The sequence below is a fragment of the Protopterus annectens genome, chromosome 8.part0 (assembly GCF_019279795.1).
Source record: "Protopterus annectens isolate FY-2018-M chromosome 8.part0, PAN1.0, whole genome shotgun sequence".
Lineage (NCBI taxonomy): Eukaryota > Metazoa > Chordata > Ceratodontiformes > Protopteridae > Protopterus > Protopterus annectens.
In genome coordinates this window covers 1,037,822,468-1,037,843,272 of record NC_056741.1, presented here as the reverse complement: position 1 = coordinate 1,037,843,272, position 20,805 = coordinate 1,037,822,468, and the positions used below count along the sequence as shown (strand labels likewise).

At 36.9% G+C, this 20,805-nt stretch overlaps 1 protein-coding gene across 2 annotated transcripts in view; it reads left to right on the top strand.

Annotated features, from left to right (window-relative positions):
* LOC122809207 (chloride channel protein ClC-Kb-like) overlaps positions 1-20,805 on the top strand; it is a 1,320,353-nt gene that overhangs the window by 130,427 nt on the left and 1,169,121 nt on the right. For both annotated transcript variants that reach the window (XM_044080518.1, XM_044080517.1), the window contains one exon: positions 9,234-9,362. In XM_044080518.1, the coding sequence (XP_043936453.1) occupies positions 9,234-9,362 (129 nt within the window). The remainder of the gene's footprint in view (positions 1-9,233; positions 9,363-20,805) is intronic.

Genomic DNA, 20,805 nt, shown 5'->3' with positions numbered 1-20,805 from the left:
ACTGTCATAACCTGAGCATTTGTAGCAGACCCATCACAGATGCAATCTTCTTTCCCAGTAAGATCTCACCTCATACCTCAGACTTCACACTTTATTCTGTGAATAATATCCCGTTTACTTCCAGATAGCATTTATTCTCTAATGAAGTTTTGTCTATTCTAAAAGACGCTTCAACCTCTATTACTAGACAATCTTATCTTTCTAAAATGACTAGATTTTTTTCTTACTGTGTAAGAACATGATGATAAATGTATTTAGTGTTCTCGTATTACATAATCTGGTGACATCTTTCTCTACAGGACTGGCTTCCTCCTTTGTTAAAGTGCACTTTTCAGTCATATCAGCCTGGTACAACATGCAGCCTTCTTGAGCTAGAAACACATTAGCTAAGGGACTTGTTTTAAGACATCCTAGACAGGCAGTGGTGCAGCGTGACACCTAAGTTTTGTTTCAGAGAGGCTGACTTCATCTCCAGTTGAATGTGCAAACAGTAGTGATAAGAATGTCATATCTTGGAAGATCTTGTTTCTAATGGTTGTTATTTCTGCAAGAAGGTATTCAGAGTTATTAAGGGGTCTAATGTTTATGGCCCCTTATAAAGTTTTAAAGTTTTAGACAAAAAATGAGGTCTATGAATTTACCCTTTATCACTCTATTTAGCTTTCTTATTTATCTCAGACAAACCAATAAAGGGGAAGGAACACAGTTCTGAACTACATGGCTGTTTACATTCCTGACATTAAAGCCCATTAGGCAGACTGAATTGCCTTATGTTAGGAATCATTCAATAATAAAAGTGCCTAAATATATTGTTTTCTACTGTGATATATGGTAAAATACTGCAGCAGTTAGAGTTCACTGTATTAGGAGAGCAGCAGCTACCACTGCTACAGACTTTTCCAGAAATGCATCCAACACGTCTGTGGGATTGCCAGTCATGCATCCTCACTTTTTCAAATAATTACAGATTATTAATGCATAGAACTGTCTTTTTCAGGTGTAGGCATTTGTTTTTTACTCAATATTATTGTCATACATGCAGTGTTTAAACCATCCACCCTTTTCAAGTCATTAAGCTGCACTGTTTTGTTTTACTCTCCCTATCATATAAAGAATCCTGAAACAGTTATCTATATGATATATATAGTGCAGCTGTATGATAAATCATGATAACAGTAAATGTATGACTAAGTCACCTTAATAGCCTCATTGCTTCTGGATAGGCAACTTCCTTCATGAATCTGTACACTGCACATTTTGGGCTGCTCAACCAATTTGTCTAGTTGTGGAGATTTTTTTTTAGTCTCTGTCTGTCCTTTTATGGTTGATGGAACTAGTTTTTATTTTACATGTAGAGTTAGAGGTCTGTTTTATAATATAATAAATAAGCAGAGTTGGTGTGTCTGTGTTTGTCATTCCCGCATTGTTTTCAGTTATGTATTACTGTCATTATATGCTTCCCATTTCATGGCTTTTTTTTCCTGCCACATGTATGTTGATACATTTTTCTTGCTTCTCTGGGGGAAAAAACAAAGACAACACAAGGACTACTCCTCTTCCTTATAGCTGAGTTACAATATGAATGTTCATGGCTTCTGAATGCTTTTCTTTGCAGTAGGGATCATGTGGATGTTGAAGAGGCTGAGTGAGAACCAGTACTCAACTTTGGGTCCAATCATATGACTCCTGCAGTAGGAACACAGATCCTGTTATTGTAACATTTATTGTTAGAAACTTCTCTTTAGATGAGGTAGAGGGTTTATTTATTTTTTTCCATTTAGATTTTCAATAATATGGACCACTATATGCAGCCCAGTTGGGGGTTAAACAGACATGGAAATTAATACAATTCCACTAAAGAAAGTGGGACACAGATAAAAGCAGTGTTCTGGGGGCTACTAAATAGGTAAATGGCTTTTGAGAAAACTGTTAGATACATTCACAAATTCATTTTTTTGAGTACCTGCTTCATCTAATTCATGGTTCAGGTGAGTTAGCTTTGGATAGGATGTTATCCCATTGCTTATACTTGCAGTTCACATCGCATATTCACCAGTGGACAATGTGGAGGACCACCATTTCACCTTTTCCATGTCTTTGGGATGTGGAAGAAACTGGAAGGAAACTGGAATACCTATGGAAAGCTCACTCAAAGCTTAAGGGTGTAAACTTCACACAAAACGTACCTCGATCAAGAATCAAATTAAAGAATTAAGCCCTATGATATAGCAAAGCTAGTCACTATGCTACTGTGTTAGAGAATATGTTATGGTATTCTGTTCTACAGAGATGAAACTAGTTCATCTAGCTCCCAGTGCTACTTCTCAATATGATATCCAACAAATGTAAGTTGAGTAGCAAAAAACAGTTCTGTTTTCCAACCTGGCAGTCCTTAACTCTTTCCTAATGAGAGTCAGGTCCTTTGCAGACCTCAACTCAACACTGAGTACCAAAAAAGCTGTAGCAAACTGTTTGCAGCTTGCTAAGACTTATACCACACACAAAGCACTAAAGCAAAAGCAGTAATATCCATACCAGCATTAAAGAATGCTAGTATGGAAATGAATGCTAATACTGCACTGCCAAGTGATCAGCATGTGCCAATCATGCCCTAACACCCTGTATCCAGGACTGGAATGCCCTAACACCCTGTATCCAGGACTGGATCCCCCTTCACCCCACCCTAGCTAAGCTTCTCTACTCCCTAGCCACATTTCAACATTGGGCAGGTGCAAGTAAATGAGATTGTATAGCTTGTAAGCGGGCATAAGAGTAATTCTGTTTTTGTGTCTATATGACAAAGATTCTAAACACCATGATGCTATGCAGGGCAACCTAGAAATAGCAGGTGTGAGCCTCCTGTGTTGAACATACGCTTCTATAATATAGGCTGTGTTGAACATAGACTTCTATAAGATTAAAATAAAAAAAAAATAACATTTAGTCTCAGGGAGAGGTTCTGTTTGGGAATGTTCTAAGTAAAGCAGCCATTAGTATGTATGCATATTGTTCCTCAGTTTTATTTTAAACAAGTTAAAACATGAAATTCAGAATCTCTTCTGTAGCAAATAAAAACATATAACCCCTCCAGGTGCAGATGACCAATATCCCTAGTTTATGTACCACCGCAGGGATTTCTTTACAACCCCTGCAACACACCTTCAATCTCTCCCTAACACAAATTATCATGCTAAATATATGGATAATAGTCATTATCAGCCCAATTCCAAACCAGTCTAATCCACCAAAACTTCTCAGGTCCGGCGAAATTCTATGCTCCCCCCATCTAGACAAATTATGTGAAAAAATGATCTATGTTTAACTCACCCAGTACATCACTAGCTATAACCTCCTCTCCCATAAATAATACAGGTTGTAGTCTGGTTGGAGCACACTTACTTCCCTGTGGACTCTAACCAATGAAATGCTACTAGCTATGTACAGAGGATATCTCATCATGCCATCTTTATTGACCTTATAAAAACTTTCAACTTCATTGACTACAACACCCTCATCTATCACATAACACAAATACCTTGATTTCAAAACTCCTTCACCAATCACAACTCTGCCAAAATTAATTCCTTGATTTCGCAAACAGTTTGTTTGTGTCTTTCAGCTTTTCCCGGTTAGGGGAAAAGCCAAAAGACACAAACAAACAAGCAGTTTGCGAAATCAAGGAATGAATTTTAGCCTTCAAAAAGGAATAACACAAGATTGAATACTTGCTTCTCTATTGTTTTACTTTTTTGTAAATAAATTTACCCTTGATATACCTCATCCCCCCTCCTACTCCATGCAAATGACATGGTAATATTTCACATAAACAACTCAGTAATTAATCCCAGAAAGATCTGCAATCACAATAACACTTCAATAGAAAACACTACCTCCTGTATATATCTTGGCATTTGGCTTGACTCCCTCCCTTAGCATTTCTCTTCACCTCAACTACACTAGGAAAAGGGTTAATTCTATACTATTTGGCCATTAAAACTCTACCCTTTTTTTCTAAAACCTCCAGAATAGCCATAGGCAATTACATTTTTCTCCCAAACTTGAATATGGCCTCCTTGTCATAACCTCAACATTAGAAACAAGTTCCACCCCCATTCAAAGAATAGCCAATAAACACTGTAGCTCATTTTATAAGAGATTGTGGATGACATATGTTTTCCTGTGGAAAGGTGATAATACCCAGCTTTCAGCATTTATCAAATACCTTAAGAATACGACATCCTTCTTGGACTTTGATTATCATAGTTCGAGTCACATTGACAAGGAGAGAGGATGGTACTTTACATACTGTAGAATTTAGGAAACAATGCTGGAAGAATCGTCCTTTGCATCGAAACAGTATGTATCCTAAGATTATATTTCCCCAAGTAGTTAAAGCACAATTCCTAACAAGTCTGAGGCAGTGTACTAATGAGAATGACTACGAGAAAGAATCAATGAAGATAAAATAGCAACTTTATAAAAGAGGCTATAAATTAAATAAATAAAGGAGCCACAGAAGAAGTAATAGGGGATCTGTGGACTCAAGTAGATAGCAATCTCTCCTTTGAAAATCATATTGCCAAGGTGGTTAGAAAATCCTTGGCCCACCTAATCTCAAAAGGGTTCACATCCAGAACAAAGGTTATTGTGCCTCTCTACTCATCACTTATTAGACCCATTATAGAATACAACACCTCATTTGGGATGTACCTTACAAGACACCTGCAACAACTGGAAAGACCACAAAAGTACCTCACCAAGAGGATTACTGACCTCAAACAGATGCCCTATGCAGCCCGAATAAAGAAACTCCAGCTGTACCCGGTTCCATACTGCTTACTCAGAGGTGATCTCTGCTTGACATACAAGGCCATGTCCAACCCAGAATTGATGGATATGCTCCACCTAAAAAAAAACAAATTCCTGAGAGCCACATGCTCTAGGGATATAAACCTTACCACAACGATAAATAGGATGTGCTGGAGGGATAGATTCCTGACCCAGAGACTCCCCATGCTTTGGAACAAAATTCCAATATACATCAGGCAGAGCCGCTCACTAGCACTCTTCAAGAGAAATCTTGATGGGTGGATGGGAAACAGAAAATTTACCCCGGGGATCACTGCAGTGGCTCTGCTGGACAGAGTCGCAAGGAACTAATGGCTCTGCTGGTCAGAGGCACAGGGAACTAATCTAAGGGGATGGCAAAAGCCAACACACCCTGGCCAGGCTTATAAATGCCCTTGGGCAGATAGCCTAGTACTTACCTATGAACCTAAGTAAGGCAAATGAGAAAACAGAGAAAAGCCATATTTCTTTAGAGAAGAAGAAGAAAATAGAAATACAGCTGCATTCAATATGAATGAGTGAACGGGAATAAGATGTGTGCTCAATTATAGACAAGATATACAGCACATATGTACTATAATTAAGAATTACTGGAAAATTCTAACAGCAGATGAAGGAATTTGGAACATAGTACGAGACGCCCTGAAGTTTTGTTTTAAGAATAGAAAAAATTTGAAGTAGCTACTTTGTCAAGAAATGTTAACAAAACAGATACAATCAAGAGGAAAGCACCTTCAAGAGTAAATGCAAGCAATTACTTTCAACACCCTATTAATAAAAGGGAATACAAATTGAATGTCTGTGCAGACTGTAAAACAAAAAATGTGATTCATGTTGCAACCTGCAAAGCTTGCCCTTGCTTTTATATTGGGAAGACCAACTGTCATTTTAAAGTAAGCATTTTGTGACACATAGTGATATAAGGCTAAAGAAAAAATAACGCCTTATCACAACATATAATGAACTTCTTCAGACATAGGTTTCATTTTATGGCACAGCAGATTTTAACTGAAAATCCAAGATTAGAAGACTTACATAATTCAACTGAAATAGCTGAAATAAGATGGATCGCAGATCTGCAAGCAGACAGAACACCTGGATTAAATGGAGCACTCCCTTTAAGACCTATTCTACAAGGGTGGCAACTCAAGAAGAAACTCAGATTGGATGAACTTACATTTAAATCATTCCACACAAGAATATGTTTTTAAGATCTGAAGAAGGCTATATGCCAAAGGAGCTCATCTTATTATTTTAAAAGATTGTAGATTTATGAACAATTATCTTTTATGACTTTACTTCATTTTTACTCTTAATGAAGCCATTTTGTCATGGATACCAGCTCTGTTTTGTTTTTAGTAATAGCCAATAAACACTGTGCTTTATTACCCAATTCCCTAAAAATGAACACCACTGTAAAACACTGTAAAAATGATTCCCTCTTCACCAACAATGGTTGATCTTCTTCTGGGGTCCTACCTATTGAAATCCGTAGTCAATTAGACCTTCTCTGCTTTAGCAGTTTTATTCTTTAATAACTTTGGATACAAAGGGTACATCCTGGTCTTCCATAGATTCCTGAGGTATACTTCCCATGTAAACATGAGCATTAGTTGAATTGCAATGCCTCTTGCTGTATCTTCTTAGATTGGCATCACTTCAGGAGACTCATGATATTAACTACCACTGCCACTGTGGTCTTAATGAAATGCCCTACTAACATGACCATTTGACACCTCAGCCATTTAAGAAAACACTGCTGAAGTTGGCCTGTAGTCACATTTTGGGAGACACCTGGAAGTAGACAAGACAAAAGAAAGGTTACATGGGAAGTTTGGTTGACCAAGGATAAGGATTGTTAGAGTTGTCAAAAAAATTGCACTACCTGTCCTGACTGACAGATGGTGCTTTTTAAGCACACAAGCAACAAATGCTGTACAAACAAGTAACCTAGGATTCTATTAACAACTGGACATGAAAGGAAAACACTGATCCTTGTCTGGAGACTGAACCCATGACCATCTTGCATTTTCTGTAGTTTCACTGCTAATTAAAACAATAAAAATTTAACTGAGAGTTTACTATATATATATATATATATATATATATATATATATATATATATATATATGTGTGTGTGTGTGTGTGTGTGTGTGTGTGTGTGTTATAAATATGAATATAACATAACTTAGCTGATCTTAACCTAAATACTAGTGCAATACAAGAGATTAGGTTGCTTAAGCCTGGATGGTTATTGGCTTCAAGGGAAAGTTGCCAGTATACGAGTAACTCCCTGTGCTTTAACCTATTTTCCCACTCACCCCCTCTTGCATCTTTCAAGACCTATTCTGTTATGTGGATAGCATAGAATGGAGACTCTTTACAGGCTGTTTTGCCTTTTATGTAGTGCCTGGTTTTCTTGTGGATTCATCATATGTTGATTTACATGTTAGGCGTTAGGCATGTTTCAAATCATCAGGTGGTCTACGGTTTTGTCCTTCATGAGCGGGTACACTCCCTTGGAGTACTTTGGTTCTTAGTTTTATACATTTGTTTTTCCTACTCTATATCAACTTAGACCTGGTTCTTAGTGGTGCATCAGCTACGTAATTGGAAAGGATCAGTCCAGCTTTGATAACTGCATAAGTCAATCATGCAATTACATGTTCTTAGTTACAAATTTTCTTATTGCTTTCTTGTTTTTCTGTTCAAGTTTTGTATGCCATTTCATGTGGGTGTTTTACAAGTGTTCAAGTCTCAAGAGCTCTAAATCCACTGTCTCTAAACCAGGAACTTGAGCATTTTTCAGCTCGGGTGGGCTGCTACACATGCTTGCAGCTGAATATGAGTTCAGGCAAGCAGCTGCTAAACCTGGGGGAATGAACACATTCGAGTTTGAGTGAGCTAAGTGCAGCTCTAGCAGTGCTGAGGGAGCTGGAGGGGCAAGTGTGCGAATTAGGGCACCATTTAGGGAGCAGGAGGGGGCGTTTTGGTTTAGGCAGTGGGAAGGGAGTCTTAGGGTTAGGGAATGGGAAGGGAATTTTATGGGTAGAGAATGAGAAAGGGATCTTATGCATAGGGAGCAGGAGAGGCTTTTAGTTTTAGGTCTGGGAAGGGAGTTTTATGGTTCTGATAGGGCAATGGGAGCTGTAGGAGCTAAGTAGTTATAGGAGGTCGAGTTACTGAGAGTTTGAGAACTTGCCTATTAAAGTAAGTGGGAACAAGCAAGTGTATCACAAGCATATAGTGCATGCACATTTGTACTAGGCCCTTTCATGCACATCACTGTAACTTATGTATCTCCATTAATTTTTAGCTGTTAGAGTTATTTTTGAAGTAGTCATATACACACACACACACATATGTGTGTGTGTGTGTGTGTGTGTGTGTGTGTGTGTGTGTGTGTGTGTGTGTGTGTGTGTGTGTGTGTGTGTGTGTGTGTGTGTGTGTGTGTGTGTGTGTGTGTGTGTGTGTGTGTGTGTGTGTATATATATATATATATATATATATATATTTTATATATATATATATATATATATATATATATATATATATATATATATATATATATATATATGTCACTTAATAATAGTAATAATAATGTATCAGTATAGGAATGTTGTTTCATCAGCTACATATTTCTAAAAATAGTTGAACTGCAGACTGCAGATTTGTGGTTCTTCATCCTGTCACATGCTCTAATCATTGACTTATAAAACAATTGTTATACATCACTCTTTACCCTGTTAACTTTTTTCATTAATAACCATGCACTCACTTAAAAAGAAGTAAAAGAACCTTTCGCATTTTTTTGAAAACAATAAAACTGGCACCTGTTTTCTGTGTACAGTGGGATGTTACAAATTGTTTCTGTTATTTTATTTACTGTGGTAAATGCAGAGTCCCTAACAAAATGTGCAAAGGGAAACAACTCAAAAAGGCTTTTGCAGTAGCCTGACTCTCCTAGACTGCAGGTGCTTAAACTTCAAGCTGTTATATGACTTTTATATGAATTATTTGTTTTATTTCACTATTTTGGATTTTAAATTATATTTTCAAATATAAAGTATGCTACTCCTGGCCTGAAATGCTGATTCAGGTACTACCCAGCAGTATGCACAAATGCATGATCTGCATATGTTCCTGTAACTTACCTAGAATTTAAATAAAGGAGGCCAGATTCAACTGGCGAATATAAGCAGTTTACTGGAAATTTACACTTCTCTTTTAAAGTACAAGTTATAATTACACCCACTCCAGTGGAAATGATTATGACTTACATTAGCAGTCTTAATTCGTAAACAATGACTTGGTGACACGATAGATGTTTATGGAGTATATCGTTCTTGCCTTGGCTAAATGTTTACTTGCATTCTGTTATTCAGCATGCCTGCGGACTATTAAAGATGTGTTGTTCCGTATCGGTGACGACTGGTACTTCCTGTTTGCTCTGGGTGTGATTATGGCAATGATCAGCTTTGCCATGGACTTCACCGTCTACAAGGCCCTGGATGGTAAGTGTCTTTCTATTATTCTTTGGCCCTCATATTTAAATGACACTTCATCTCCTTTACGAGTAATTTAAGACTGGAAATTTAACTAAAAGTGTCTCAGTCTGCAAGTAATTCCTTCAAAGGAAGATATCAGTTTATCATTTTTTTCAACAGAATACCCACACTCCAAATCCATTCTACTGACTATACCAAAATATTGAATAGAAACTTCTGTAAATGGGAATGGATTGAAAATCATTAAAAGTTTCCAAATATACTGTATCATTACTTTATCATTTCAGTAAGCTAAACAATGTAAGCATATTGTATCATAATGCAGAAGCAAAATTGATATATTTAAAAAGAAACACAATACAAAAACTACACAACACAGTAAAGTAATACAATGTTAATAACTATCCCATTGATGGTAAAAGACACCCCCCCCCCTTTTGCATGATGCAATCCTTCCAGTTGCTGCTTTTTATCATTTTCACACTTCAGGGTGGTACAGTTATAAAGACAGAAAACATTTTCCAGAAGAGTTTCTTTGGAATAAGAATTTGAAGGTAGTTTGAGGGGAGGCCAACATAAAAAATCACAGCACAGTGCTTTCTTTCAAATTTCACAGCATATCTTCAACCAGGATTGAACATTTGTGCTTTTCCTTTACTTTCATTTTGTCATCAGTAAATTATCTTCTTTTGGGAAAAACATTGACAATCTGACACTCAGTCATTTTCTGATGCCTAGTTTATTGTAATTAGAATCATAGGGGAAAGACCCTGTCTTGTATTATTGGATATAAGACAGATAACTAATTCTGGATAGACATCATGCCCTATTTGCATATTAAAATATGATTCTGCTTAATTTTGTATAGGTTGACTACACATTAAGCTAAATTTATATACAGTGAGCATTTGTTACATTCAGATGCTCCCTTATATTGCTTTGACATTGATTTTAACCAAAGTCTAAAATTTCTTTTCAGTATGTTAAAATTATTTTCTGTCTGTATCTGAAACATGCCTTTTGTCATACTTATAAAGTGTTGCAAACCAATGGATTCATTTGAAGTTTTCTGTTAATTATATGAGCCAAAATGTGGAGCACATTAATAACCTTAAAGAGTTTCATTTTTTATCAGTTCATTTCATAATTAACATAACTCATAATCATGTGTTTTGAAAGTGATTCTGGACAGCAGCTGAGCAATTTATATTTAAAGTAAAAAAAAATGTGGTTTATGATGCACATATTGGGAATAGTCGCTCTTAAAGCAGTTTAGGATTCTACAAAAATAGTACTATGTTAAAGAAACCTCTAAAGGCAAACATAATCAAAGCCTATAACATTATTGCTTTGTGTTTACCTAGGTGGAATATATCATGTACGATACTTATAAACTAATAACATTAATGTCACTGCACTTCTCTGAAGATTACACTGCATATATTTTAGTAGATTCAAAGGTTTCTACTAAACATTTAGCTGTGGATCCATAATCAGACTTAGCCGTATTGTTCATGCAGTGATAAGAATACTGTCCTCTGACAGATCATTAAGATGAATACCTGACATGACTTTGCAATTACCCAGCTGATCACCAAAACTGGCTTTGAAGGTAGTCAGGGAGATATTTTGTTTAATATGCAGTGGAAGCATATGCCAAAGATTGCAAATTCATTGGCTAAGAAATGTATCATTCTAGCAGGTCATATTACTGCAATGGAGGCTTAGCTTTTTATACTGAGCATTTGTTAAACTGTTTGTTGTCTCAGGGTGGAGGATACCAAAAAGTGCTGTCTTTTCAATGTGGTATTCTAAGCTTAGGGTTCATTTAGAGTCTGTATGAGAAGGAGTAGATGTAAAGAGATTTAATATCTTGAGGAAGGTTAAGTGTCTTAAACTAGAGATCTTTTAAGTTAAGAAATGTAGGGGCCTTTTATGTTGCAGAAGGTGCTTACATACATACGTTCCAAAGGGAATATTTCATTCAATGATGGGTCTAATAAAAGGAGGAATATAGAAAGACAAAGACAATATCTGACCTTATTGAGATATCTTAACAGGTAATCTGTGTGAGGCAGAAGGCCTTCCTAGCCATAGCTGACACACAGTAATTGCAAGAGAGCTCTTTGTCTATGTATGTACCCAGGTCTCAATTAACAGAGTTTGCATTAAGGAGAGTGGAAGTGTTGTGATAAGATGAGGTGGTCAGGTCTTTACTGAAGGTAAATATAATTTGCTTCTTGACAATTAGGGTTAGTCAATGTCTAAAGTACATGGCCTTTGTCTGACATACTCTGTGCTCTAGTGTGTGGGTATCACTGACATGGCTGATAATATTACCCAATTTGCAATCATTCTCAAACATTGTTAGCCAGAGATCTTGGGTGCCCAATTACTTACTGAGAAGTAAATGCTGAACAAGAAGGGAAACAGACGTATAGAAAACAATTAGTGTCATCTCTGTAGATAGAAGAAGTAACTCCTTCCTAAACAATGTAAGTTCTCTTGGGAAGCCAATTTGCTGTCTAGTAGGCAGTATAAGGGATAATAATGAGACCACAGAGTTAGTCTGCTATACCTTTGACGGAAATGGTGTCAAAGACCTTCCTCTAAAGATTCTGTGACCTCACCAATGAACTTGACTCAGTTCAGAAGATAGTCTTCCTTTAACAAATCCAGCTTGATTACAACCAAAGGTTTATACATTGTCCATAACATTGTGGTTAATTCATAAGTCATAAATTTCATTGCCTTACAGATAATGCTGACAAGACTGATAAACTTATACTTACTGGAGAGGCTAAATTTAAAGAAATTTTGAAGGGGCTGGGATATTTGCTGCTTGATATTTGTCTGCAGATAGCCTGGAATATTGCTTTAACCCATGAAACTGTTGTTTTTGCATTTGGAGAATACTGATATAACCAGCTCCAAGGGGATTTCAGGAAAATCATTAATTGGATAAATGGGGTGGGGGGCAAAAAGAAATGTAGGGAATGTGTGAAATTGGAAATAAACTTGTCTGCAAGGACATTAGCTATGGTTTCAAGGATGGGAGGGGATAAGCCATTGGAGATAAGGGTATTACTTCTGAATTTCCTAAGAAGGCCTTGTGGATATCATTGGTATCAGTGGCCACTATAAATGCATAACTGACTTTATACTCCCTCATGGTTGACCTCCGAGTCTTGCTTTATTCTTATTGATGAGCACTATAGCAAGGAAGAGAGTACTTGTTATTGAATCAAGAGCTTTTCCTTATACTCCAATAGAGCTGATTTATCTTGGAGTTCCACCACCCGGGCTGACTTCTATTCAACCTCATTAATTCATGAGGGGACAACAGTTGAGGAGTATAGAGAATTAAGGGTGGCTCCATGGATTATTTTGTTTGCTGGACTATGCCAAATGTGCTTGTCCAAGAGATCATCATATAGCCGTATGCCAGATTTTTAATAGTAGCAAAGTAGGATTTTTATGGATGGGGTGGGGCTTCTATTATTGAGAAGGTTACAGCCAGGTGATCTGATTCAACAAATGAGGCATTAACACAAGTGATAGTTCAAGGGGGAGCAGTTGATAAGTAGTGGTATGGGGGAAGTGTTATGGCTGTTCTGAATCTATGTATAACTACATATGTGTTGATGTTTTCAAGGGTGAGGCAGACATGAAGCACAGGCATTTTGTTGTTTATGCTGCTTTTACTGAGTAGGGCAACCCTGTTTTTGTTTGAACTGGAACTTTCTATGTAGGTATGCCCAGGGGTTGAACTTTGCCTAAAAAGACATTAAGAAACAAATGTTCTAGTCAGCATATGAAAATGATGCAATGAAACTTGGAGATCATCCCTTACAAAGCAGGCAGGCCAGCCTGTTGACAATCTTGTCTTAAGAAGACCCATATTAGAGCCTCCTAGAAAGACACAAGTTAACAACCCAAGTATTGTAGCTAATTATTTTACCTTTGAACTTAAGCATCAATGTTGGCAAGTGAATAATACTGTTCAGAACAAGTAGTTTTCCTTTTGCAGAGACTTAATTGTGAGCTCAGTTGTCTCTCACTGCATTTCTCTTAAGGATGAGAGCCTACGGTCATTTACCCCTACATGAGTGAGAATAAGGTTGTACTCAAATTTAAGATGGTGTAGAGTCCTGATGGCTCTTGTTATGACTCTGATCCTAGTATCAGAGAAACAATGGAGTACAACCCTCTCCTTAACCAGTGTGATGACTTTGGTATTAGGGTGTCTGACAATGGAATGACCTGTAACCAGAACTTTGTGAGGCTCAGGCATTACTGAACTTCATTAAACTTTTACTTATTGAATTCTGGTTTATAAGCCACATTTTGTTGCATTATGTGGAAGGAATTCTGCTTCACTCAGAGCACATTCAATTAACTTATTCTCACCTAGTAGGTATGGAATGTCATGCTTCCAGTATGCAATACACATTCTTGGATTTCAAATCATTTTCTGAAAAAATCAAGTTAAAGAATTGTAATGCTAACAAAAGTAATTATTTGATGAACAGTAAAAGTTATTCCAAAGTTACAAACAACAATATGTATTTTTATACTAACATAAATCAGTACATTCACAGTCTTTACATCAATACTATAATATGTTGTTGTGCAGAAAAATCTAGAATGATATTTTTCCTCTAAGTTATGACAAACAACTTTTTATATCTTGGAAAATGTACAACATGAACACATTTGTCAAGAGTATTACTTTTTTACACAGTGTAACTTTCCTTTCTGAGTACTTGGTTATTTAACTGGTTACAGAAACAGGAAAAGTTAAGTATATTTTCAGAACTAACCATATAAACAAGAATATCTCTTAAGATGTAAAACTTAGCGAAAATTGTGCCAATTACCAGTTTTATCTAACATCATCTAAGATTTCAACTCATGTTGTGCTATATTTGTGTCAGTTGGTTTTGGAAACATTGAAATCTATCTATCCATATATATATATATATATATATATATATATATATATATGTGTGTTTGTGTGTATATATGTATATATATATATATATATATATATATATATATATATATATATATATATATATATCGGCTGTTCCCTTTAGGGGTCGCCACAGTGGATCATTTGTTTCCATTTCTTCCTGTCCTCTGTATCTTGCTCTGTCACACCAACCACCTGCATGTCCTCTCTCACCACATCCATATATATATATATATATATATATATATATATATATATATATATATAAATACTGAATATATTCATAATTACTAGTGAATATCTAGCAGTGTCTCCGGTATGTCCATTATACACAAAATTTCACACTGCATCTCACTTAGTTATGAAACTGTGAATGTAAATATGAAAATATGAATAACTACTGACAAACAGTGGTTAGTGTCTCCACTGTAGTGCATCATGGATTAGCAGCCTTAGTGGTATTCAGTTTATTATATATTGATAATATTTCTTATGTTGCCTATTACATAGAGGTACATATGACAGTCATGTTATGGCTCTGTAAACAGTGGTAACCCTAGTTACAAACCTGATGTCCAGGTATTATAGTGACCATGGAATTTTTGTATATAAGACACATATACAGCAGTGAGTTTTTCTGGACTGATATTTTATAAGCCACATTGTGATGCATTATGTAGAATTAGCTCTTCTTTACTTAAGTGAAAGGAATGCAGCTCTTATAAATGTCACGCTGCCATAAAAAGTATGAATGCTAAAAGGAAGTATAGAGACAGGGCACTATAGGTGTGGGTGAGTTAAAACTAATTTAATGCTCCAGAACTGGTCATAATTTGTGTTTACAAACTGAGCAGTAACATTTTTTAGTGAAGGGAATATATATGCTAAGAGATACAGCACAAAGAAAAGAGGGATGATTAGAAGGGAATGTCTTTATACTTAGGGAGTTAACACTGGACGAATGAGAAAAATATCATCATTTTACTATAGCTTAGGCTACTACTGGTGGATGACTGTATCATGAAATAACAAACTCCACAATACCATTAACTGGATAGCCAAACAAAGGGACCCTAAATGGTGTCTGCCAAATGAAATTCTTTTATAACACATTCAAACTCTGAAACTTAACTGGAAAGAAAACTTGGATATCATGATATTTTCCCATTCCCATCTAAATCCCCCAGCTTATTTATTCTCAGAGGAATCAGTTATTTTGGAATAAGATGTTTAAGAGACCAGTGACTTTATTTGCCTTTTAACAAAAGATTTTCATTAATAAAAATTACCTTCTGCAAAGATTCTTTATAGTAAGATAATAATCAGTGGCAGTTTTCAGGCCTTTAACATTTTTTATTATGAAGTCATTACTCGAAACTATCATCAGAATGGTCATTGGGAAGAAACATATAAAAAAGAATCTACAATCATATTTAGATATGTTACCAATTCATGTAACGTCATACGAATTGCAGAAGGAGTCATTACTGGGCACATTCCGGGTGCTATGAAGAGCACTTTTGGCTAACATCAAAGAGTGAAACAATACTAATTTTATAAACTTTAATCATACTTTGACTTAGGAATGGGGTCCATTCCCGTCATGGTATTAGAAACCCAAAAGACCTGGACAAATTAAAAAAGAAGAAACCTTTTCCTATATTGGTGAGATTTGTTGGAAAGAGTGAAACAATTTACTGTGAGAAAAAGGGGAGATACTCAAACGTATTAGTTGTTGAGATTTCAGTGTACAATTCCAGTAAACAACTGTCAAATAAAAAAAATGAAATAAAATTTCCAGTTATAATTATATCTGTATCTATATTCAGGTTGTATTACAAGTGCTCAAGACCCATGAGAAGTTGCTGGGGGCCAGGGACTCGAGCGTCTTGGAGCCCACACAGCTACCTGTTCATGCTCAAACTTGAATTTTTGCAGCACACAATTACTAGAAAACTAGAGAAGGAATTCAGAAAGTGCTCCTGGGCTAGGTAAGTCATGAAGGGAAACCAATTGGCTACCTTCCCTGTTTATTTTGTTCCTTAGAGACTTCTCCTTGGTGATTCATGTTGGCTTTTCAGGCCATGAATAATCCCGCCATCCTAGACCTACTAAGGTTGCATAGAACTAATAGGATGGGATGGGGATTTTAGGTTTAAAGAGTGATTGTGAAATTAAGTTTAGGGAGGAGAGGGGAGTCGGAATTTAGGTTTAGGGAGCAACTGACAGATTAGGTTTAAGTAGGGGAGGGGGGTTTAGGTTTAGGGAGTGATCAGCAGATTAGGTTTAGGGAGGGGAAAGAAATTTTAGGTTTAAGAAGCAATCTGCAGATTAGGTTTAGAGAGGGGAATTTTAGGTTTAGGGACTGCAGGTGTTTAGGTTTGGGGAAGTGGTAAGGATTTTAGGTTTAGGGAGCAATTTGCAAATTAGGTTTAGGGAGGGCATGTGGAATTTAGGTTTAGTGAGCTGTTGAGAGTTTAGGTTTAGGGATTTGACCAGTTTTTAGGGTTAAGATTAGCGTGCTTTGGGAGGGATGTTTAATTAAGGGAGACGAGTTAGTGGGAGTTAGACCATTTGCCAAAATGAGCAAGTGGTGGTGAGAAATTATGTCTTGAGCAAAGGAGTCTTGAGCACATGTAATAGACCCTTATTTTCAATTTCATTTCCCAACTGCTGATTCATTAATAAAGTATTTATTTTGCTGTTAAAGGTTAGATTGAAAGAGATAGTAAATTATAATAATGAATTATTTCTTGATGATAGAAAGCTTGTGCACCACTTAACATGTATATTTGTATCAGCAGATATGGGATATAGGTCTGCTTCGGCTGTACGCGAGTTGACAAAGAGTAAGTGGAAACACAGAGCTTCTTGCAGCATCACAAACAATGCAATGTATGCTGGGGATTTTTTTATAATGCTCTAAATGGTTGGAACTATTGGCATCATATGAATGACAGCATGTAGCATCATTTAGCTTGAGTCCTGTAATGCCCAATTTTAATAGCAACCTGTCTTGCTGTTTTGAGACTCCCTTATCAATGGCAGAGTACAAAATCACAGGTAGAAATTCCACTCCTCCCTCCCTCCTAGAATGGGTGAGCCAGCAAAATGCCACTGTGTTCCACCCCCTCAGCTCCTTCACTTCCAGCTGCCATCAATCTGGAGTCAATTAGGTGACATTCAAGTCTTCATTTCTCTGTCATTGAGCCTGGTGGATATGCAGAAACATCTTAGTGGTTGAAATTTTATATATACAGTTAATGTTATATTACATACATAATATACATAAATGCAGTTTTAGCTTTTCTTCTCATCTGCTTTCTTCTTGAAATAATTTATTAATGTGTCAATATTGTCAGTGTTTATGGAGCTAAAAGGGGGCCCAATCTATATTCCCAAATACTATTGTGTATCTTATTTTATTTTTAGTTTCTGACCTTGTGGCGCTTAAGTTAGGAGAGGGGGGAAACTTCTTATTCCAATTCACTTTCAAACGGACACTGCATCAAAATATGTTAAGTATATGTGCCATCGCATGGACTTTAGCAGGTTGGGAAAGCCATGACAGAATCATCTGCAAACTTTGACTCTACAACCAAGTTATTTATCAGAAAACTGTCTCCACCCAGGATGATGCTGTTTTATGAAAAGGTGCAATGATTCAAATGCCAAATTAAACAAAAGTGAGGAAAAGATGCAGTTCTTAACCCCCCCCCTTCATCAAGGGAAATGGATCTGAGCACCAGCTGCCAGAGCCAGATAATGGTCAAACAGGGCCCTAGGCAGGGGAATGGAGTATCCACCGCCTGCAGCCATTATCCCATTACTTGGCTGTCTCTTCTCAATGACCATAAAATGCTGTTCAAACCTGTCAGTGCACATATTATTTCCTTTTTACTTCTACAATGATCACATAGAATTGAATTTAATTTAAAACTTTTATTTCAAATTTTTACAGCAAAAAACACTGACGGCTATTTGCCAAACAAAACAGACTTAGCATGAGCAACAGTAAATAACTCTTCCCTTGAAGCTCACATTTATTGAAAATGCATCTGGCAATCCATTAAACAACAAGACATGCTAGAACTCATAGCCAAACAAAATATTGTGAAGCACTTATTAGTGTCAACATAAAGTACGCAGGAATTCAAAAGACAAATGTGCAGTGCATTTGATAAGAGATGGGAAAGCCAACTGGATGCAAATGTTCTTTTCCATGGGCAGCCTAGGAGCACTGAATGGTAAAGTGATTTGGTCAGTGTCAGCTTGTACACAAATGAAAACTGAAGGAATCAAACCCTGTACTACAAAAGCAGCCCTTAGCCTTACTCATCCAGACAAACTGTTGTAGCCCAACACATGTCCCTAGAAAATACAAGGTTAGTTAAACACGTTCATAGTTAAAATATTAACATTAAACTCCTAGAATTCAAGCTGTCCAGTTTATTCACAGCCATAGTAATAAGCATGCTGTCAACAGTAAATAAAATAAGGAAACCAAGGATCGTACCCAAGGAAAATGGCTCATACAAGGATGTTCCTGGTTTACTACAATCAGTTCCTCCCCTTACACTGTAACTACTGTGAGTCACAGGAAATGAGTATTTACACACACACACACACACACACACACACACACACACACACACACACACACACACACACACACACACACACACAGCCATCAAATACATGACCGTACATCTCAGCTATCTGCTTGAGAACAAGTGAATAAATACATTTGTAAATAATCGGCCCAAAATGTATATCATTTCACTGCTGTCAAAACCATAAAGTGGAATCCATTGCAAACCCCATTGGCCTTCTTCGGTTCTTATCTCACATCATAAACACACAACAATCAGGAATCGATTTAAACACCTCTCTTACGTACTTAGAAAGTTGCTAGAATAAAAAGTGTTGTATTAGCAAGCATTTTATGAAGGATACAAAGTCTGAAATTCATGCCTGCTTTTATTTAACAACTGCAATCCACAACAATTTGTCAGAAAATCACAGATTTTATAAGGAAAAGACAAAAATACCCCTCAACTTCTTTGTTCAAGAATTCTGGACAAATCCAAAAATAATGAGAGGGCAAAGGCAGAAATTTTAAATGCCACCAATTGTGAATAACTTCTTCAGAAATAATTTGATTCTGTCAAAAGGCTTAGGTTCCACCCATTGGAAGTTAAAGTGCAAACTTCCTGAGCTCTATTGGCTGGAGCCAGTTTATTGCAATAAAATTAATACAAATATGTTTGAATGTAATGATATTTTTCACTAGGTTATTGATAGAATAATTTCACTTTACCTTTACATCATATTAGTCATTGTCAGGGTTGATGCAAGCATTTTATTGGCCCCAGCAAGTTTCAAGTTGGGGGCCCTGCCCAGGAGAATATAAAAAGTATGACCACTTTGCTGTCATGCCCCCTTTCCTATCAAGCTCATGCAACACCATTTAACAATCACTATATAGTTTTCCTATATTCAGACCATTAAAAAGACTTGAAATGCCAAGGTACACACTGACTGGCATTTAGTACCAATGTTGCATTATGGCAAGCCCTTGTACCACAGCAGGGTAGCCACTCACAATGGTGCACACACACACACACACACACACACACACACACACACACACACACACACACACACACACACAAACTAACTGGGGAGCTGCAGTGGTGCAGCAGTTAATGGTGTCTCCCCGCAACAAGAGGTTCTCTGGTTTGTTTCCCAGCTGGGGTACCTTCTGTATGAAGTCCACATGTTCTCCCTGCATTCACGTGGGTTTCCTCCCACATTTCAAAGACATGTTTTTGGAGTGTTTCTTCCTGGGCCTCTGCTTAAAATAGGCTCTGTCCTAGTTGGACTTTACTGGTCAACAAATGTTAAATAAATAAATAAAATTGTGTACCAATGCTACATTATGATAAGCCACTGTACCACAGCAATGTAGCCACTAACAGATGTACACACACACACACACACACACACACACACACACACACACACACACACACACACACACACACACACACACACACACACTGACTGGCATTTAGTAGCAATGTTGTTACATTATGACAAGTCTCTGTACTGCATCAAGCTAGCCAGTCCCACAAACACACAAAGACATGCACACAGACTTCCTCACGCAGGACAGAGACACAAGACAGATAGCTACACAGACTCTCGCGCACAGGACATAGACATCCACACATGATGAAGACAGCACTACAGTAAGACTGAACATTACGAATTTAAAATACTGGGCTTATGAACTAGTAATGATGCTAGAATAAGATTTTGCAGTAGCATGCATTGTGTGACCCCACATTTTGGATGAACAGACCAAACCTAACAAACATCTGGACATTGTGCAACATTCTCACAGCCCCTACCAACCTCCTAACCTCTCAGCATAATTCCAAAGCCGAAAATAACTGCAGAACAAAGGTG